This window comes from Oncorhynchus kisutch, linkage group LG14 (genome assembly GCF_002021735.2).
Source record: "Oncorhynchus kisutch isolate 150728-3 linkage group LG14, Okis_V2, whole genome shotgun sequence".
Taxonomy (NCBI): Eukaryota; Metazoa; Chordata; class Actinopteri; order Salmoniformes; family Salmonidae; genus Oncorhynchus; species Oncorhynchus kisutch.
Genome location: NC_034187.2, coordinates 19,925,890 through 19,948,515, shown reverse-complemented (window position 1 = coordinate 19,948,515; position 22,626 = coordinate 19,925,890). Strand labels below are relative to the sequence as shown.

General features: G+C 43.4%; 1 protein-coding gene across 8 annotated transcripts in view; it reads left to right on the top strand.

The window, feature by feature from the left end:
* Positions 1–22,626, top strand: part of LOC109904572 (ral GTPase-activating protein subunit alpha-1) — a 128,195-nt gene that overhangs the window by 70,042 nt on the left and 35,527 nt on the right. For 6 of the 8 annotated variants that reach the window (XM_031787982.1, XM_031787981.1, XM_031787985.1 and 3 more), the window contains 5 exons: positions 5,072–5,143; positions 5,272–5,395; positions 6,947–7,102; positions 21,370–21,528; positions 22,245–22,372. In XM_031787982.1, the coding sequence (XP_031643842.1) occupies positions 5,072–5,143; positions 5,272–5,395; positions 6,947–7,102; positions 21,370–21,528; positions 22,245–22,372 (639 nt within the window). The remainder of the gene's footprint in view (positions 1–5,071; positions 5,144–5,271; positions 5,396–6,946; positions 7,103–21,369; positions 21,529–22,244; positions 22,373–22,626) is intronic. The other 2 variants (XM_031787986.1, XM_031787987.1) reach the window with 1 other exon arrangement.

Below are 22,626 nucleotides of genomic sequence, written 5' to 3'. Positions count from 1 at the left end.
CCAAACGGAGCAATCGGGGGAGAAGGGTCTTGGTCAGGGAGGTGACCATGATGTCTTAAGCACCACGTCTAGGGCGTCACGTCTGGAGGAAACCTGGCACGATCCCTACGGTGAAGCATGGTGTTGGCAGTATCATGCTGTTGGGATGTTTTTTCAGCGGCAGTGACTGGGAGATTAGTCAGGATCGAGGGAAGATGAACAGAGCAAAGTACAGAGAGATCCTTGATGAAAACCTGCTCCAGAGAGCTTTGGACCTCAGACTGGGGTGAAGGTTCACCTTCCAACAGGACAACGCTCTAAGCACACAGCCAAAACAATGCAGGAGTGGCTTCGGGACAAATCTCTGAATGTCCTTGAGTGGCCCTGCCAGAGCCCGAACATCTTTGGAGAAACCTGAAAATGTCTTTGCAGCGACGCTCCCCATTCAACTTGACAGAGCTTGAGAGGATCTGCAGAGAAGCATGGGAGAAACTCCCCAAGTACAGGTGTGCCAAGCTTATAGCGTCATACCTAAGAAGACTAAAGGCTGTAATCGCTGCTTAAGGTGCTTCAACAAAGTTCAGAGTAAAGGGTCTGAATAGTTATGTAAATATAAATACATTTGGTATTGTGTGTAGATTGATGGGGGGGAAATAAACATTTTTATAAATTTTAGAATAAGGCTGTAACTGTGGAAAAAGGCAAGGGGTCTGAATACTTTCCCGAATGCACTGTATCTTTGTAGTCACTGGGTGTATTGATACACCATCCAAAATGTAATTAATAACTTCACTCTGCTCAAAGTGATATTCAATGTCTGCTTTTTAAGAATGTTATCCATCTACCAATATGTTCCCCTTTTTGCGAGGCATTGAAAAACCTGGTCTTTGTGGTTGAATCTGTGTTTGAAATTCACTGCTCGACTGAGGGACCTTACAGATAATTGTATGTGCGGGGTACAGAGATGAGGTAGGGATTTTTGCACACAGTGAGCAAAAACATAATTCTACTTTGACATTATGGGGTATTGTGTGTAGGCCAGTGACACAAAATCTCAATTGAATCCTTTTAGATTCAGGCTGTAAAACAATAAAATGTGGAAAAAGTAGAGGTTGTTGAATATTTTCTGAAGGCACTGTATTACCCAAACTGGTTCAATTTGAAAAGCCCTTTTTCAGTTTGGAAATGCTTTATTAAGGTGTGCCCTACTGAACATGACCAACATCATAGTCTACAGTTGATTCAAAGTTGTTATGGCAAAATAGCTTTATTCTGCAGGTAGCCTATTGTTTACAGAACTGGCACATTTGGAGAGATCCAGTAGACTCTTGTAGAAAATGGGTATGTGATGATGGAACTTCAACTTGTTCTAGGTGCTGTGCTATATTCAGATGGGTGTGGAAAAAATGCACCATGTGTCACTGCTACCGCCAGCCTTGTTTGTCTCTCAGCCCGTCACTGAGATTTAGTATAGTCAGATTAGAGTAGCTTGTCCGTCCGGATCTCTTTCTCTCTCTCTCTCTCTCTTTCTTTCTCTCTCGCTCACTTACTCACATGCCCATCTCATCCACCTCATTATCACCACACTTCACATATATTACTTTACATAGATCCATTTCCTGAAGCAGCTATTTCTGATGGCTTTTTTCATTGATGTCTTTGAAGTATTATCTATTGTATTACTAGAGATGGAGGCTGGATCTTTAATGAGGAGAACTAATTGGGCTAAATGGAAATGGCGCGTCACATTGAGCCCTAATGGCTGTGTTTATCAGCGAACACATCCATCTATCCAGGAGCAATGATGGACATAAAAATAGCCCCTTCCATTAATTTCTCCTATTCGTTACTCTTTCACAAAATATATCTTTAACAGATGTATGTACAGTGCCTTGCGAAAGTATTCGGCCTCCTTGAACTTTGCGACCTTTTGCCACATTTCAGGCTTCAAACATAAAGATATAAAACTATTTTTTGGTGAAGAATCAACAACAAGTGGGACACAATCATGAAGTGGAACGACATTTATTGGATATTTCAAACTTTTTTAACAAATCAAAAACTGAAAAATTGGGCGTGCAAAATTATTCAGCCCCCTTAAGTTAATACTTTGTAGCGCCACTTTTTGCTGCGATTACAGCTGTAAGTCGCTTGGGGTATGTCTCTATCAGTTTTGCACATCGAGAGACTGACATTTTTTCCCATTCCTCCTTGCAAAACAGCTCGAGCTCAGTGAGGTTGGATGGAGAGCATTTGTGTCCCACTTGTTGATTGTGTCCCACTTGTTGTTGATTCTTCACAAAAAAGATGTTTGAAGCCTGAAATGTGGCAAAAGGTCGCAAAGTTCAAGGGGGCCGAATACTTTCGCAAGGCACTGTATATGAGAGGTCATCTTATCAGTAGAATGGAGGGATAGGCACTAGAAAATTCATTTATACTGAACAAAAATATAAACATAACATGTAAAGTGTTGGTCCCATGTTTCATGAGCTGAAATAAAAGATCCAGGAAATGTTCCATACGCACAAACAGCTTAACTCTCACATTTTGTGCACAAATTTGTTTACATTAGTGAGCATTTCTCCTTTGCCAGGATAATCCATCCACCTGACAGCATAATCATTATACAGGTGCATCTTGTGCTGGGAACAATAAGGCCACTCTAAAATGTGCAGTTTGTCACACAACACAATGACACAGATGTCTGAAGTTTTGAGGAAGCGTGCAATTGGCATGAATTTAATGTTAATTTCGCTACCATAAGCCGCCTCCAACGTCGCTTTAGAGAATTTGGTAGTATGTCCAACCGGCCTCAACCTCAGACCTCGTGTATGGCGTCATGTGGGCGAGCGGTTTGCTGATGTCAACAGAGTGCCCCATGGTGGTGGCGGGGTTGTGGTATGGGCAGGCATAAGCTACGGACATCGAACACAATTTCATTTTATCAAGGGCAATTTGATTGCACAGAGATACCGTGACGAGATCCTGAGGCCCATTGTGTTGCCAATCATCTACCGCCATCACCTCATGTTTCAGCGTGATAATGCACGTCCCCATGTCACAAGGATCTGTACACAATTCCTGGAAGCTGACAATTTTCTTCCATGGCCTGCATACTCTCCAAACATGTCACCAGTTGAGCGACAGAGCGTGTTCCAGTTCCCACCAATTTCCAGCAACTTCGCACCCCCATTGAAGAGGAGTGGGACAACATTCTACAGCCCACAGTCAACAGACTGATCAGCCCTATGCGAATGAGAAGTGACGCTCTGCATAAGGCAGTTTGGTGGTCACACCAGATAGACTTTTTTTAAAGGTATCTGTGACCAACAAATGCATATCTGTATTCCCAGTCATGTGAAATCCATAGATCAGGGTCTAATAAATGTATTTCAGTTGACTGATTTTCTTATTTGAACTGGAACTCAGTAAAATCTTTGAAATTGTTGCATGTTGTGTTTATATTTGTGTTCAGTATATTAGCCTACTCACATCATGCAAAGAGAGAATAAAAGGACACACAAACACAGAGAGACTTTTCAGAGCCCTGCAACTGTTGCGATTGCAGAATTACGGAATCCTGGAGGGACTGAAAATTTAAAATATACCAAACATTTGACATTTTCAGTCCCTCCAGGATTCCGTAATTCTGCGATCGGAGGGCATGCAAATTTGACCAGTCACCGCGATATTTCCACATAAAACTGTCAAATCATCACAATTTTGTTGCGTAAAACTGACCCATCACCACAGCACAAAGCGAGGGCTTGCCATTTCAACCAATCACTGCACATTATATTATGGTTCATTCAAGCCTCAGGTCAACAAATGTCTTAACTTTTTTGCGACAGATTTTACAAAATCATCTCATATTGTCATGCAAAATGTCAGAATTGCCACATCAAAATCAAGCATTTTTGTGGCCAAATGTTGTAAAAATGTATTCCTGCGAAACCCTGGATGGACTGCATTTGACATTTTAAGCAATTTAGGAGATGGTCTTATACAGAGCGACTAACCATTTGTGCTTTCATCTTAAAATAGCTCGGTGACACAACCACATCACAGTTGTAGTAAGTCCATTTTTCCTCAATTTACTGAGGGAGCAGAAAGGAGTCAGGAGGAGATAGCCTTTAATGAGCCATTGTCCTGCTCGCGCTTTCTTTTTCTCTTTATTTCTCTCTCGCTCACTCTCCTTCTGGCATTCATACTGCGGTGCGTGGGCGAGCGAGTGTGCTGTTCCTGATTGCCGCCTATGAAATGGCTCACTTTCAATGGAAATAATTAAGACCGTTACATTGTAACAAGCTAATAAATAGGCCCATACTCAAATGGTGAGAGGGAGGAGGAAAAACACCACGAAACAAAGTCTCTTTTTTAAAAAGTAGTTGTGGCTTTTACATGAGCCGTCATTGTTCCCCCCCCCCCCCCCTCTGTTCGAACTTGACCGGGCCTAAGCAGCTAATGTTCAAACTCCAGATTGGGGGAAATAAGGCAACGTTTTAAAGCTCCATATCTCGCGTGTTGTTACACCGGGGTGGTAACTAAGATCTAAGTGTATTGATTTCTCAGGATCTCGAGCTGTCCATCGCTTGCTATAAAGTTGCAGTGTATTCGTGTTTTTAGCTAAATACTGTGATAAGGATTTTGTATTTATTTCCCAGAATTCCTGCCACCACTTGTTTGGCTGTGGTTTGACTCGATTGGTCTGATGTTCCAGGAAATGCTGTGACAAAAACAAAGAGGAGGCCAATTTGACATGTGGGCCTGCTAATGATGGAGAGGTAGTCTGCGGCAGGCAGAGGGAGAAGTCTGAGGGCTACTTAGTGAAAATCTGTGCAGTATAGACCTAATCACCTGATCACGGTCTGCCTATAGGGAGTGAGGACAGGCCTGGCTAATGTTGTTGTGAATAGAATAAAAGTTATACTTTATTGTCCATTCTCAGTGTCTTGTTGCTGTCAAGCTTCCGAATACTTTAGAATCTTTTCCAAGACATCACTGTGTTGTAAATAGATTCTACATAGCCTACAGATTCTATGTCACAATTCTTTATGCCAATGGCTTATACACTTGTTGTTCTCTGTTATAGGAGCAACTTCCATCTCCTGAAGAAGAACGAGAAGCTGCTTAGAGAGCTTAAGAACCTCGACTCCAGGCAGTGGTATGTTAGTGGGTCTTCTTCCTCAGACTGTTTTACTTTTAGGGAACAACAAAAATGTTTCCTTATGTTTCTTATATATTTTTTTCTTGTTCCTTATCTTTTCTCTCATTTGCCATCTTTTCCTGTAGTCGAGAGACGCACAAAATAGCCGTGTTTTACGTGGCAGAGGGGCAGGAGGACAAGCACTCTATCCTGTGTAATACCAGGGGGAGTCAGGCCTACGAAGACTTTGTCTCTGGGCTGGGCTGGGAGGTAAGACAGACCACTCTCTCTCCATTACAACCTTTCAGCATCTCTGTACACCAAGTGCACAAAACATTAGGAAAACCTTCCTAATATTGACTTGCACCCCCCTCAATTCGTCGGGTCATGGACTCTACAAGGTGTCGATAGCATTTCACAGGGAGACTGGCCCATGTTGACTCCAATGCTTCCCACAGTTGTGTCAAGTTAGCTGGATGTCCTTTGGGTGGTGGACCATTCTTGATACAGGAAACTGTTGAGTGTGAAAAACCCAAGCAGTGTTGCAGTTCTTGACATGAACCGGTGTACCTGGCACCTACAGTTTTTTCTCCTGTAAAAGTTGCATCATACTGGAGCCCATGGCACATTATTTAATTGTCAACCATTAATGCTAGTCCTCTGGTGGTCAAACTAGCACTAACATCTTTGAGAAGCATTTGACAGTCTGCAATATTGGCTGTATCCTGTGTAATACCAGGGGGAGTCAGGCCTACGAAGACTTTGTCTCTGGGCTGGGCTGGGAGGTAAGACAGACCACTCTCTCTCCATTACAACCTTTCAGCATCTCTGTACACCAAGTGCACAAAACATTAGGAAAACCTTCCTAATATTGACTTGCACCCCCCTCAATTCGTCGGGTCATGGACTCTACAAGGTGTCGATAGCATTTCACAGGGAGACTGGCCCATGTTGACTCCAATGCTTCCCACAGTTGTGTCAAGTTAGCTGGATGTCCTTTGGGTGGTGGACCATTCTTGATACAGGAAACTGTTGAGTGTGAAAAACCCAAGCAGTGTTGCAGTTCTTGACATGAACCGGTGTACCTGGCACCTACAGTTTTTTCTCCTGTAAAAGTTGCATCATACTGGAGCCCATGGCACATTATTTAATTGTCAACCATTAATGCTAGTCCTCTGGTGGTCAAACTAGCACTAACATCTTTGAGAAGCATTTGACAGTCTGCAATATTGGCTGTACTAGAGAATTTAAAACCTTTTTTTGTAAGAACATAGTATATGGGATTGGTTTGAAGAAATGTCGCTTAATTACTTTGATTAATATTATGATGTTTCTATTCCAAGAACAAAGAATCCCTCAGTGTTTCCGTTAGGAAAATATGGCGCTGTACAACGTGACCAGTCGGGAGTAGGCTACAGTACTAAGAGCATAACATTTCCACACCCTAATTGTAGTCTAACCAATACCCAAATGGAGATTCAGTGAAAATAGAAATCTCATTGATTTATCAAGACCTGTCCCCATGCTTGTCTCAGAGCAGTGCTGTCTTTTCCCCCTTCCACTTTCCTCTTCCATTAATTTTGAAAGAGTATTTTCCAGTAAGCATAATCAGTGCTCCCCTTGCGCTGTTCTGGAGCAATGAAGCAGTGGGGGTTTCGTTGTTTTTTTTCAATATTCATTAGTGAGTTATTGTCGAGTTATATTACCATTGAGTTGTATTTTTCTGTGCCTGATTTAGAACACTGAAAACACTTTGATTGCCCCACTTCTTGCTTTAGTGTATCTTATGGAAGTTTGATGATCTGTTTTCCTTTATTCCAGGTGAACTTGACCAGTCACTGTGGCTTTATGGGAGGTCTTCAGCGGAACAAGAGCACTGGTCTGACCACGCCTTACTTCGCCACCTCCACCGTTGAGGTCATGTTCCACGTCTCCACGCGGATGCCCCCAGACTCAGATGACTCACTCACCAAAAAGGTCTGTTATGGTGTTGGTGTCTGTGTGAAAAATATAATGTTTGACTGCAACCCTGTTATGAACTTTTATTGAGATGCACACACTAGGGCTGTGGTACAAACACTCACCCTCATCCTCATCCACTTACCCTCTTCTTATGCCATTGGGAGAATCCCTTCATCATCTTGAAGGGTGGTCCAAATGATTAGCCAGCAAGGGAAGTTTGCAACGTAAGCCCTCGTTTTTAGTCGGCTTTGTGAGTGTATAATTATGTTCACTCCGGGGCCTGAAACTCCCCAAAATTGAATTCACGACGATTGTACATTAAGAAAAGTCTGCGAAAACTTAGAAACATCAATGGAGAAGTCAACATACAAGTGTAAGTAACAACGAATGCAAATAAGTTAGAAATTGTGCTACTAATACACATGATGGCACAAACACGTCTCGTAAAAAGTAAATATGTTTTTGTTTGGTTATTTTTGGGAAATTGTAGACATATTTTTCTCCTCCAAAAGTTCCAGCTTGGCAGGCTAACATTAGTTAGCAAATTAATTCGCTAGCTATCATACATTAGGCAAATATTAAGAATGATATATTTAATATAAGTAGACATAATTCTCATAATTGACTGTAGCGCATATAAAGCATATATATATATAAGCTACCTCAGGCTGAAAACACAATCATTGCGGGATGAACGAGTGGCGATTTTCCGGCCAAGGGCGGTCCATTTAAAAAATAATTCCTTCCTCCCTCGCCCCTTGCCCTGCAAGTGTATACTCGTCAGACGTCATGATACGTCATCAGAAGTGTCCACTTAATTTGAGGGCTGAGGGGATAGGGTGTGTATTTTAAGTGTTTGGACCGCAGCCATGTCTGTCTGTGTCCCTCTCACTCCCTTTCATTCAGTCAGCAGGGGGTGGGTTATTCTGTGTTGCCTTTTTAGATGCTCTCACTGCTCCCCTGCAGAGAGAGAGACCCGATGTCTTCTCTCTCTCTCTCACACCACTCTGTAGTGATTCTCTGTATCCCCCAACTCATACAATGCGGAACAAAAACACACTGACCTTTCTGTTCAGTCCACTACTAAACCATTATATGTCGAGCTCTCTCAGATGGGTCACATTTCTACCTGCAGAGAGCTGTTTTTGTGTGGACTTGAGCCCCACAGAGAAACATGACATGTTTTGCTAATGTAGACGAGAGGAGCTTCAATCTCCCTCCAGCTCCCAGGGCAATGGGTTGCTACAGAAGACGAGAGGAACTTCCATCTCCTTCCAGCTACAGTGGCAATGAGGGAGAAAATATATTCTCACCTTAAATGGTTCCCTTTATTCCTCTCTCTCAAGAAGCCCTTTCTTCTTCTATCTCTTCTTTATCTCTCTCACCTCATTCTGCCTCTGTACTTTTCCCCTTTGGAACATGCTAGCATCTCTCTCTCATTCCCTTTGGAACATGCTAGCATCTCTCTCTCTTTCCCTTTGGAATATGCTAGCATCTCTCTCTCATTCCCTTTGGAACATGCTAGCATCTCTCTCTCATTCCCTTTGGAACATGCTAGCATCTCTCTCTCGTTCCCTTTGGAATATGCTAGCATCTCTCATTCCCTTTGGAACATGCTAGCATCTCTCTCTCATTCCCTTTGGAACATGCTAGCATCTCTCTCTCATTCCCTTTGGAACATGCTAGCATCTCTCTCTCATTCCCTTTGGAACATGCTAGCATCTCTCTCTCATTCCCTTTGGAACATGCTAGCATCTCTCTCTCATTCCCTTTGGAACATGCTAGCATCTCTCTCTCTTTCCCTTTGGAACATGCTAGCATCTCTCTCTCATTCCCTTTGGAACATGCTAGCATCTCTCTCTCATTCCCTTTGGAACATGCTAGCGTCTCGCTCTCTTTCCCTTTGTAACATGCTAGCATCTCTCTTTCTCTCTTTCCCCTACCTCTCTCTGTCACTCTTAACCTAAAATAGACATCACCTCTCCCTTGTTTTTCTCCTCTTCTACAAATATCTGTTTGTCTTGGTATTATTTTTCAGCAGGCAGAAATGTAATTAGAGAACAGAGGGCATTAGCTGTAATGAGTTTGGCTGTGAGGCCGGGGTGGCCGATGATGCAGAGGGCCTGTAGCTATAGATCGCCGCGGCGATGCAGAATGAACAATGAAGTATCATTAGAGCTGTCCCCTCACTTCCCCTGGCATACGTCTTCAACAGGGGCGATAAACACACACACAGCCCTGACCGGATGCTAAGGTGCTGCTAATACTAATAACATACTCATTAATGAATGCATATACAGACAGGAGGGGAATATTGAAAAATTTGGTTGTGCATGTGTGATGGCCAATAATACACACACACAGTTTCTTAGTAGGCCAATGGCCGCAGGAGTCATTTCGTTGTAACGTTAGTGTAGTAGAGGAGGGTATTGTGATGTGTAGTTGTCTCACCCAGGATCTCTATGGACCCACCTAGCTATCTGAAGATGAATGCATTAACTGTAAGTCGCTCTGGATAAGAGCACCTGCTAAATGATACAAATGTAAATGTACCAGAGAAACATTGTGGTGTCTAATGACCAGTAATAAGCAGACTGATCATTAGCTGTGAGTTTTAATTTTCTTCCCCTTGTTCTGCAGTGGCTTGGGTGAGGAGGCTAGAGAGAGGAGGAGGGGTGTCTTTTATCGCAGTCTGATTTGAGGGGTTTAATAACAAGAGCTGAAACACCACTGATAGCCTGCTTGTGATTACTCACTCACACTGCTGATAATGTGAAGTTAAAGGCATCCAATCCATCAGATAACCTCTAAGATATCACATTTTATTTGTCACATACACATGGTTAGCAGATGTTAATGCGAGTGTAGCGAAATGCTTGTGCTTCTGTTTCCGACATTGCAGTAATATCTAACAAGTAATCTAACAGTTCCCCAACAACTACCTAATACACACATCTAAAGGGTGAATGAGAATATGTACATATAAATATATGGATGAGCGATGGCCGAGCGGCATAGGCAAGGTGCAATAGATGGTAAAAAATACAGTATATACGTAATATATTAGTAATGTAATGTATGTAAACATTATTAAAGTGACATTGTTTAAAGGGACTCATGATCCATTTGTTAAAGTGGCCAGTGATTGGGTGTCCATGTAGGCAGCAGCCTCTGGGTTAGTGATTGCTGTTTAGCAGTCTGGTGGCCTTGAGATAGTGTTCTTCAGTCTATCGGTCCCAGCTTTGATGCACCTGTACTGACCTCGCCTTCTGGTTGGTAGCGGTGTGAACAGGCAGTGGCTCGGGTGGTTGTTGTCTTTGATTGATTGAAAGCAAAAAAAGATCAATCAAATGTATTTATAAAGCCCTTCTTACATCAGCTGATGTCACAAAGTGCTGTACAGAAACCCAGCCTAAAACCCCAAACAGCAAGCAATGCAGGTGTAGAAGCACCTTTCCTGTGACATCGGGTGCTATAGGTGTCATGGAGGGCAGGTAGTTTGCCCCCGGTGATGCGTTGTGCAGACAGCACCACCCTCTGGAGAGCCTTGCAGTTGAGGGCGGTGCAGTTGCCATACCAGGCTGTGATACAGCCCGACAGGATGCTCTCGATTGTGCATCTGTAAAAGTTAGTCAGGGTTTTGGGTGACAAGTCAAATTTCTTCAGCCTCCTGAGGTTGAAGAGGCACTGTTGCGCTTTCTTCACCACGCTGTTTGTGTGGGTGGACCATATCAGTTTGTCTGTGATGTGTACGGAGAGGAACTTAAAACTTTCCAGAACTTAAAACATTCTCCACTGCTGTCCCTTCTATGTGGATAGGAGGGTGCTCCCTCTGCTGTTTCCTGAAGTCCACGATCATCTCCTTTGTTTTGTTGACTTTTGGAGAAAGAGTTTGTTTTCCTGACACCACACTCCCAGAGCCCTCACCTCCTCCCTGTAGGCTGTCTCGTCGTTGTTGGTAATCAAGCCCTCTACTGTTGTGTCTTCTGCAAACTTGATGATTGTCCTGGAGGCGTGCATGGCGACGCAGTCGTGGGTGAACAGGGAGTACAGAACGCTGCTGAGCATGCACCATTATGGGGCTCCAGTGTTGAGGGTCAGTGAGGTGGAAATGTTGTTTCCTACCTTCACCACCTGGGTGCGGCCCGTCAAAGTCCAGGACCCAATTGCACAGGGTGGGGTTGAGGCCCAGGGCCTCCAGCTTGATGATTAGCTTGGAGGGTACTATGGTGTTGAATGCTGAGCTGTAGTCAATGAACAGCATTCTTACATAGGTATTCATCTTGTCCAGATGGGATAGGGCAGTGTGCAGTGTGATGGCGATTGCATCGTCTGTGGACCTGTTAGGCGGTATGCAAATTGAAGTGGGTCTAGGGTGACCGGTGAGGTGATATGGTCCTTGACTATGACAGAAGTGAGTGCTACGGGTGGTAGTCATTTAGTTCAGTTATCTATGCCTTCTTGGGTACAGGAACAATGGTGGCCATCTTGAAGCATGTGGGGACAGCAGACTGGGATGGGGAACGATTGAATATGTCCGTAAACACACCAGCCAGCTGGTCAACTGAGGACACAGCTAGGGATGCCGTCTGGGTCAGCAGCCTTGCGAGGGTTAACACGTTTAAATGTTTTACTCACATCGGCCACGGAGAAGGAGGGGGAGCGCAGTTCTTGTTAGTGGGCCGCGACGGTCTCACTAGATTATCCTCAAAGCGGGCAAAGCAGGTGTTTAGTTTGTCTGTAAGCGTGACGTCGGTGTCCGTGACGTGGGTGGTTTTCTTTTTGTAGCGTGATTTCCTGTAGACCCTGCCACATACGTCTCGTGTCTGAGCTGTTGAATTGTGACTCCACTTTGTCCTTGTCCCAGCATTTCACTTGTTTGAATGCCTTGCGGAGGGAATAACTACACTGTTTACATTCAGCCATATTCCCAGACCTCTTTCCATGGTAAAATGCGGTGGTTTACGCTTTCAGTTTTACGCGAATGCCGCCATACATCCACAGTTTCTGGTTAGAGTAGGTTTTAATAGTCACAGTGGGTACAACAACTCCAATGCACGTCTTTATAAATTCACTCACCGAATCAGCATATACAGTGGGGCAAAAAAGTATTTAGTCAGCCACCAATTGTGCAAGTTCTCCCACTTAAAAAGATGAGAGAGGCCTGTAATTTTCATCATAGGTACACTTCAACTATGACAGACATAATGAGAAAAGATATCCAGAAAATCACATTGTGGGATTTTTTATGAATTTATTTGCAAATTATGGTGGAAAATAAGTATTTGGTCAATAACAAAAGTTTATCTCAATACTTTGTTATATACACTTTGTTGGCAATGACAGAGGTCAAACGTTTTCTGTAAGTCTTCACAAGGTTTTCACACACTGTTGCTGGTATTTTGGCCCATTCCTCCATGCAGATCTCCTCTAGAGCTGTTTTGGGGCTGTTGCTGGGAAACACAGACTTTCAACTCCCTCCAAAGATTTTCTATGGGGTTGAGATCTGGAGACTGGCTAGGCCACTCCAGGACCTTGAAATGCTTCTTACGAAGCCACTCCTTCATTGCCCAGGTGGTGTGTTTGGGATCATTGTCATGCTGAAAGACCCAGCCATGTTTCATCTTCAATGCCCTTGCTGATGGAAGGATGTTTTCACTCAAAATCTCATGATACATGGCCCCATTCATTCTTTCCTTTACACGGATCAGTCGTCCTGGTCCCTTTGCAGAAAAACAGCCCCAAAGCATGATGTTTCCACCCCCATGCTTCACAGTAGGTATGGTGTTCTTTGGATGCAACTCTGCATTCTTTGTCCTCCAAACACGACGAGTTGAGTTTTTACCAAAAAGTTATATTTTGGTTTTATCTGACCATATGACATTCTCCCAATCTTCTTCTGGATCATCCAAATGCTCTCTAGCAAACTTCAGATGGGCCTGGACATGTACTGGCTTAAGCAGGGGGACATGTCTGGCACTGCAGGATTTGAGTCCCTGGCGGCGTAGTGTGTTACTAATGGTAGGCTTTGTTATTTTGGTCCCAGCTCTCTGCAGGTCATTCACTAGGTCCCCCGTGTGGTTCTGGGATTTTTGTGTTCTTGTGATCATTTTGACCCCATGGGGTGAGATCTTGCGTGGAGCCCCAGATCGAGGGAGATTATCAGTGGTCTTGTATGTCTTCCATTTCCTAATAATTGCTCCCACAGTTGATTTCTTCAAACCAAGCTGCTTACCTATTGCAGATTCAGTCTTCCCAGCCTGGTGCAGGTCTACAATTTTGTTTCTGGTGTCCTTTGACAGCTCTTTGGTCTTGGCCATAGTGGAGTTTGGCGTGTGACTGTTTGAGGTTGTGGACAGGTGTCTTTTATACTGATAACAAGTTCAAACAGGTGCCATTAATACAGGTAATGAGTGGAGGACAGATGAGCCTCTTAAAGAAGAAGTTACAGGTCTGTGAGAGCCAGAAATCGTGCTTGTTTGTAGGTGACCAAATACATTGCCAACAAAGGCTATATAACAAAGTATTGAGATAAACTTTTGTTATTGACCAAATACTTATTTTCCACAATAATTTGCAAATAAATTCATAAAAAATCCTACAATTTGATTATCTGGATTTCTTTTCTCATTGTGTCTGTCATAGTTGAAGTGTACCTATGATGAAAATGACAGGCCTCATCTTTTTAAGTGGGAGAACTTGCACAATTGGTGGCTGACGAACTACTTTTTTTGCCCCACTGTAGGTCGATGTTATTCCCTGAGGCTGACCGGAACATATCCCAGTCCGCGTGATCAAAACAATCTTGAAGCGTGGATTCCGATTGGTCAGACCAGTCACTGGTACATCCTGTTTGAGTTTCTGCCTATAAGATGGTAGGAGCAAGATGGCGTCGTGGTCGGATTTGCCGAAAGGAGGGCAGGGGAAGGCTTTGTATGCATCGCGGAATTTAAGAGTAGCAGTGGTCGAGAGTATCACCACGCGTAGTGCAATCAAAATGCTGATAGAATTTAGGTAGCCTTGTTCTCAAATTTGCTTTGTTAAAATCCCCAGCTACAATAAATGCACCCTCAAAATATATGGTTTCCAGTTTACATAGAGTCCAGTGAAGTTCCTTTAGGGCCCGCTTGGTTTCTGCTTGAGGAAGAATGTACACAGCTTTGACGATAACTGACGAGAATTCTCTTGGAAGGTAATATTGCCAGCATTTGATTGGGAGGAATTCTAGGTCGGGTGGGTAAAAGGACTTGAGTTCCTGTATGTTGTTATGATTAAATCATGAATCGGTAATCATGAAGCATACACCCCCGCCCTTCCTCTTCCCAGAGAGGTGTTTATCTCCGTTGGTGTGATGCATGGAGAAGCCCGGGATATCATATCCCGAGTGAGCCATGTTTCCGTGAAACAGAGAATGTTACGATCTCTGATGTCTCTCTGGAAGGCAACCCTTGCTCAAATTTCATCTGCCTTGTTGTCAAGATACTGGACATTGGCGAGTAGTATACTCGGCAGCGGTAGCCGATGTGCACATTTACAGAGCCTGACCAGGAGGCCGCTCTGTCTGCCCCTTCTGCGGCGCCGTTGTCTTGGGTCAGCTTCTGGGAATTAGATCCATTGTCCTGGGTGGTGGTCCGAACAGAGGATCCGCATCGGGAAAGTCGTATTCCTGGTCATAATGTTGGTAAGTTGACGTTTCTCTTATATCCAATAGTTCTTCCCGGCTGTATGTAATTAGACTTAAAACTTGTTTGGGATAGGGGGCAGCATTTTCACTTTTGGATGAATAGCGTGCCCAGAGTGAACTGCCTCCTACTCAGTCCCAGATGCTAATATATGCATATTATTATTCATATTGGATAGACAACACTCTGGAGTTTCTAAAACTGTTTGAATGATGTCTGTGAGTATAAAAGAACTCATATGGCAGGAAAAAACCAGAGAAAAAATCCAAACAGGAAGTGGGAAATCTGAGGTTTGTCGTTTTTGAACTCACCCCTATCGAATTCACAGTGGGATATGGGTTATTTTGCACGTCCTAAGGCTTCCACTAGATGTCAACGATTTTTAGAACATTGTTTCAGGCTGCTCATGTGAAGGGGGCTGGATGGGAGCTGTTTGACTAAGGGGTCTGCCTACAGCCTCGTTCTCAGTCACGCGCTTTCACTTGAGGTAGCTCTCGTTCTATTGCTTTTCTACAGACAATGGAATTCTCCGGTTGGAACAATATTCAACTTTTATGATAAAAACATCCTAAATATTGATTCAATACTTAGTTTGACAAGTTTCTTCGACCTGTAATACAACTTTTTGAATGTTTCGTCCGAATGGACCAGATCGCGCTTTTGGATTTGTTTACCAAACGCCCTAACAAAAGAAGCTATTTGACATAAATGGACATAAATGATGGACATTATCGAACAAAACAAGCATTTTTTGTGGAACTGCGAATCCTGGGAGTGCATTCTGATGAAGATGATCAAAGGTAAGTGAATATTTAAAATGCTACTTATGAATAATGTTGACTACACAACATGGTGGATATTTCCCTGGCTGGTTTGGGCTCTGAGCGCCATTCTCAGATTATGCTTTTTCCATAAAGTTTTTTACAAATATGACATTAAGGAGAAGTGGATCTAAAGTTCCATGTATAATAGTTATATTTTCATCATCTATTATGAGTATTTCTGTGAATTCATCTGGCTCTCAGCAATATCACTGCATGTTTTGGAACTACTGAACATAACACGCCAATGTAAAATAAGCCCTGCAGTTTCATTGGCTGTCCGCTAGCGGAACCCCAGTCCTGGACAGGTTAAGATTTCCTGGGGAAACAATGTAAGAAATAATACATTAAAAAAAACAAATACTGCATAGTTTCATAAGGATTTGAAGTGAGGCGACCATCTCTGTCGGCACCATCTTGTTATGAGTGTAAGATGGAAAAAAATTCAAACCACCGTATTTCACATAACCGTCTCCTATCTCATGACTGAAATCACTCATCCAGCCCTCCAGCCCGCCGAAAGGCCTTTCTGTCTTCATGTTCTGCATCTGCGCTCACCACTCTGCTCATAACTCATTGCTACAATTTAGGTGTGTATGTATAGCAACAAAGTGATGTTTGTGCGTGCGGGTGGTGGTGGCCCCCCCAAACCCCCCCCAAACCCCCTTGTTCATCCCAAATTACACCCTATTCCCTATATAGAGCACTACCTTTGACCAGAGCTCAGTAGTGCACTATATAGAGAACAGGGTGCCATTTGGGACTCGTCACCTGGAGCGTTGCTCCCGCTCGCCCTTCACCCGGTGGTCCGCGCTGCACATGGCCATAATGTAGCCAAATTAGATCTGGCCGTCGCTGTCCCCCTGGTTAAACTCCTACCATGACTTCTCAGCAGCTGATTGGATTTGGAGAGGCTGGAGGAGACGCTATCCAACAGAGCGATCTGCAGATAGACACTAAACCATGTTAACCAGACACTAAAGCGTGTCAGCTCAGCCAGCGAGAGGGGCCAGCAGGCACACACACATAGGGAAGCACGCGCACACACATAGTCACACTCAAACACACACACCCTGCATATTTATTTGTTTGTTGTTTTCCCCATCTCCCCTCAGCACACCTCGTAACAGACAGTGACAGGCGTACTGAAGGTTGAAAGCTGAGAATACGTACACACCCTCTGGGTCTTATGGACCAAGGATTTATGAATGAGGGCTGCTGATGTGAAATGTTAAAGGAAAGATGGCTCAAGCAGCAGCTAGCCACTATCTGCTCGGCAATGGATGAGGATTAGATTTTGTGACTGGCTGGGGGGAAAGAATAATAGTTTCCTATTGGTTGAGAGTGGAGGATGAGAACGAGGTGCTATTTTTATTTAACCTTAACTAGGCAAGTCAGAAAAGTACAAATCCTTATTTACAATGGTGGCCTACCAGAAGGCAAAAGCCCTCCTGCGGCCACGGGCTGGGATTAAAAAATATAGGTCAAAACACACATCATGACAAGAGGGACAACACTACATAAAGAGAGACCTAAGTCGACAACATAGCAAGGCAGCAACACATGACAACACAGCATGGTAGCAACACAACATGGCAGCAGCACAACATGGTCGCAGCACAAAACATGGTACAAACATTATTGGGTGCAGAGAACAGCACAAAGGGCAAGAAGGTAGAGACAACAATACATCACACGAAGCAGCCACAACTGTCAGTAAAAGTGTCCATGACCGAGTTTTTGGGTGACGAGATGTAGATAAAACGCTCCAGTTTGAGTTTTTTTCTAGCAGCTCGTTCCAGTTGCTAGCTGCAGCGAACTGAAAAGAATAGCAGCACAACATTGCTTAGAATCAAGTGCAATGGTGACATCATTTAGGACCTTTAAGTTTGCAGTGACACATCCATAACCTGAGCGGAAACCAGATTGCATACCCAAGAGAATACTATAGACATCAAGAAAGTCAGTCTGTTGATTATTGATACGTTTTTTCAACACTTTTGGTAAATAAACAGGGCAAAATAGAAATGGGCCTATAACCCTTTAAATAAAATGCTGCTTTTCAAGCAATGGGAACCTCCCCAGAGAGGTGAAAAAGGTCAGAGCTAGGCTTGGCAATATAGAGGCAGCAACCTGTTGAGTGTAGGGGGCAGTATTTATGTTTGGATGAAAAATTTACCCAAATGAAACTGCCTTTCTCAGGCCCAGAATCTAGAATATGCATATAATATTATAATATTGTCAGATTAGGATAGAAAACACTCTAAAGTTTCCAGAACTGTCAAAATATTGCCTGTGAGTATAACAGAACTGATATTGCATGGCGAAAACCTGAGAAAAATCCAACCCGGAAGTGCTGTTTTTCCTGAAAGCTCTCTGTTCCATAGCCTGCCTTCGCTCCATTTAAAGGGATATCAACCAGATTCCTTTTCCTATGGCTTCCCCATGGTGTGAACAGTCTTTAGACATAGATTCAGGCTTTTATTTTGAAAAATGAGCAAGAACGATCATGACCAATCTACTTGGCTGCTAGCTGTTTGTAATGTTTTGTCTACTGACAGAGATGTCCTTACATAAACGCTTGGTATGCTTTCGCCTAAATGCTTTTTTTAAATCTGACACGCCAGGTGTATTAACAACAAGCTATGCTGTGTTTTGCTATATTGCACTTGTGATTTCATGAAAATTTAATATTTTTAGTAATTTAATTTGAATTTGGCGCTCTGCAATTCTACGGAAAATTATCCCGGTAACGGGATGGGTGCATCAAGAAGTTAAAGAAGAAAGGGTCTGAACCAGATGTTTTTGGGGGGTCAAGTTTAAGGATCTCCTTTAGCACTTCAGACTCAGTGACTACCTGCAGAGAGAAACTTTGTAGTGGGACAGGGAAAAAGAGGGAGAAGCATCCGGGATAGTCACATTAGAAGGGTTGGGAGATGTGGAAATGTTGGACGGGCAAGTAGGCATGACTGAGTCAAGTAGGAATCCTGACTTAATGAAGTGGTGATTAAAGAGCTCAGCCATGTGCTCCTTGTCAGTAACAACCACATCATCAACGGAAGGTTGCAAGTTCAAATCCCCGAGCTGACAAGGTACAAATCTGTCATTCTGCCCCTGAACAGGCAGTTAAACCACTGTTCCTAGGCCGTCATTGAAAATAAGAATTTGTTCTTAACTGACTTGCCTAGTAAAATAAAGGTTATAAAAATAAAAAAAGGGTCAAGGGCAGCTTTGAGTAGGAGAGTTTATTCTCAATGTTTTTAACCGTTTTCCAGAACTTCTTGGGGTTAGACCCACAGAGTGAGAACTGCTTCTAAAGTAACTAACTTTGGCCTTCCGGATAGCCTGAGTGCACTTTTTTCTTATTTGCCTGAACGATAGCCAGTCAACCTGAGTATGTATGCGCAGAGCGATTTACCAAATGGAATTCTCTATACAGGCAAGGGTCTTGTTCACTATGGCACACAACGGGAAAAGTACATTTGTTTTTTTATTTATTAGACAAGTCCAGGTAGTCCCTCCTGTTTTGAGAAAGTTTTCTTCAGTTTTGCACCTAATGAACACGACCCAGGCCAGGACAGTGTGACGTGGCCTTTGTGGGACTGCCTGTGACAGCCGGGCTCTCTGTGGCCCTCGGAGTGATTGAGTGAACATGTGAAGATGGAGAGAACATTAGAAAGATGGAGTGAGTGTGAGAAGATGGATGAGTGCTGTGGTCTGAGGCGGCGTGTTGCGGTGGTGGCTCCTTTCGCCTGTCACTCTTCAAGGTTAATGACATGGTGCTGGATGGCCCTGGATGGAGTAGTCCTAGACAGCCAACTCATGCTACCTGCCCCACACAGGACACAGTGACAGTGTTAGATGGTTGAATGGAGAAGTCCTAGTTCTGGTATAGGATCAGTTTTTCTTTTTAGATCACAATGACAAAGATTATATGAACGGGGAGAACTGATCCCAGATCAGCACACCTACTCTGAGACTCTTTTTTTTCATACAGGCCTGAGTTTTGACAGTGAATTTCCATCAGGGACACCAAGCTCAAGGCTCTCACTTAAAGTAACTGCCCAATGAATATCTCTTTTTAAAAGTTCATATTCTGTTACTTATATCCAAATACAGTTGTTGAGGACACCCCTTCAAATGAGTGGATTCAGCTATTTCAGTCACACCCGTTGCTGACAGGTGTATAAAATCGAGCACACAACCATGCAGTCTCCATAGACAAACGTTGGCAGTAGAATGGCTTTACTGAAGAGCTCAGTGACTTTTAACGTGCCACTGTCATAGGATGCCACTTTTCCAACAAGTCAGTTCATCAAATTTCTTCCCTGCTAGAGCTGCCCCGGTCAACTGTAAGTGCTGTTATTTTGAAGTGGAAACATCTAGGAGCAACAACGGCTCAGCCGAGAAGTTTTTTTAAATTATTTTTTTATTTTTTATTTCACCTTTATTTAACCAGGTAGGCTAGTTGAGAACAAGTTCTCATTTGCAACTGCGACCTGGCCAAGATATAGCATAGCAGTGTGAGCAGACAACAAAGAGTTACACATGGAGTAAACAATTAACAAGTCAATAACACAGTAGAAAACAAAGGGGGGGTCTATATACAATGTGTGCAAAAGGCATGAGGAGGTAGGCAAATAATTACAATTTTGCAGATTAACACTGGAGTGATAAATGATCAGATGGTCATTTACAGGTAGAGATATTGGTGTGCAGAAGAGCAGAAAAGTAAATAAATAAAAACAGTATGGGGATGAGGTAGGTGAAAAGGGTGGGCTATTTACCAATAGACTATGTACAGCTGCAGCGATCGGTTAGCTGCTCAGATAGCTGATGTTTGAAGTTGGTGAGGGAGATAAAAGTCTCCAACTTCAGCGATTTTTGCAATTCGTTCCAGTCACAGGCAGCAGAGTACTGGAGCTGGAAGTTGGCCCGTGGACAAAGCCAGGTCCATACAGAAATGGTTTGCCGAGATCGGTGTGGAAGAACTTGACTGGCCTGCACAGAGCCCTGACCTCAACCCCATCGAACACCTTTGGGATGAATTGGAATGCCGACTGCGAGCCAGGTCTAATCGCCTAACGTCAGTGCCCGACCTCACTATGCGCTTGTGACTGAATGGAAGCAAGTCCCTGCAGCAATGTTCTAACATCTAGTGGAATGCCTTCCCGGTAGAGTGGAGGCTGTTATAGCAGTAAGGGGGGGACCAACTCCATATTAATGCCCATGATTTTGGAATGAGGTGTTCAACGAGCAGCTGTCCACATACTTCTGGTCATGTAGATTATTTGTGGCCAAAGCATAAATTGGAGAAGAAACACGTCAAAAAACACCTCAAACTTGTATCTCAAATAGACAGTTTCAGTAATGTTTGCTATTTCCTCATAGAACATGTCATCTCCCTGAGGATGATGAGCTGGCCAATCAGCAGTGTAGAGGAGGATGAGCTGGCCAATCACTGGTCTACTTACATACTTTTAATGACCACGCCAACACCATTCCAACGCAGAAAATATGCTTTTTAACATGCATAATAAATAAAAAATGGAAAGGAAAACTATTGCAGTCATATTGTTAGTAATTATGTCATATTTCATAGAAATCTGGAAACATTTAATGTGTAATCATCCTCTGCAATGTGAATGAATAACATGAACTTGAATTTTTAAACACAATAAAAAAATCTATGTTGACTACTGGACAGGGACAATCACCTTCTTGCTCTTTCCTCCTCTCCCCTCCCACCTCCTCTCCTCCCTCACCTCTGTCCCTCTAGCTAAGGCATCTTGGGAATGACGAGGTGCACATTGTGTGGTCTGAGCACTCGCGGGACTACAGGAGAGGCATCATCCCTACGGAGTTTGGAGACGTCCTCATCATCATCTACCCCATGAAGAACCACATGTACAGCATCCAGATCCTCAAGAAGCCAGAGGTGGGTTCACACAAAAAACCCAGTTTTACATCGGTTTTAATCATCACGTTGACATTAAGGTATCCTAGATTCCATTTCCTGCCATTGTTGCCTTCAGCAAGGCACTTAGTCCTAACTCCTAAACTGCACTAGGGGCACCGCACCGTGGCTGACCCTGGCTTCCAATCCCTCGGGATATTTTTGTGAGTTTATTAAAAGCTAAAAAGACACATTTCTGTGTTTTGAAAAATTACAATTGACAATATCACAGCTATCCCTGCTGCAGTGTTATATTTTAATATATAAATAAATCAAAATAAATGTCTCATGGTACTCCTGCTTCCTGCTCAGTTATGTCCGGCCTAATCAGATCAACAGGATTCTTAGAATTAAATTGCAGTATGGATATGGCTAGAAGATGGGTCTGTCCCTTCAGAGTCTGGGGAAATGTGGAAAGATGGCCAGATAAGGACAGAAAAGAGATCTGGCTTTTATGAAAGTCAATTATGGCACTGAAACAATAATGTTTTTGTTATTTTATAAAATTAACTAATGTTGCATTGAACATTGCATTCCCTGGGATCTGATAGACGAAAATCACTTGTCACTGTTATAGTTTTATAAAGTTTCTTATTGTTATGGCTTTATCTAATCAATAGTAAATTACAGTTGTTTTTGCTCTCCTCCCTCCCCCCTCTCTCTCCTCTCCTTCACTCTACCCCCCTCTCTCCCTCTAGGTACCGTTTTTTGGGCCTCTGTTCGATGGAGCCATAGTGGATGAGAAGATCCTTCCCACCATGGTCCGGGCCACGGCTCTCAACGCCAGCAGGGCTCTTAAATCCCTCATCCCCCTTTACCAGAACTTGTATCCTTCTCCATCTTTCCATCTCCCTGCCAGGGCCTGGCAGCACTCTCTAAACCACAGCTCTATCCAACATCCTGCCTGTAGGGGGAAGATAAAGCCACAACCCATCGCTAACTGATCTGTTATGCCTCTCCTCACCTATGGCCATGGCTGTCACGTTAATTGTTATTTTGCACTAGCAAGGGAGATTACTAGAAGTGTATTAATGTGTGCGTGTGTGTCACCTTGCTGTGGAGACAGTGGAAGGCATGAAG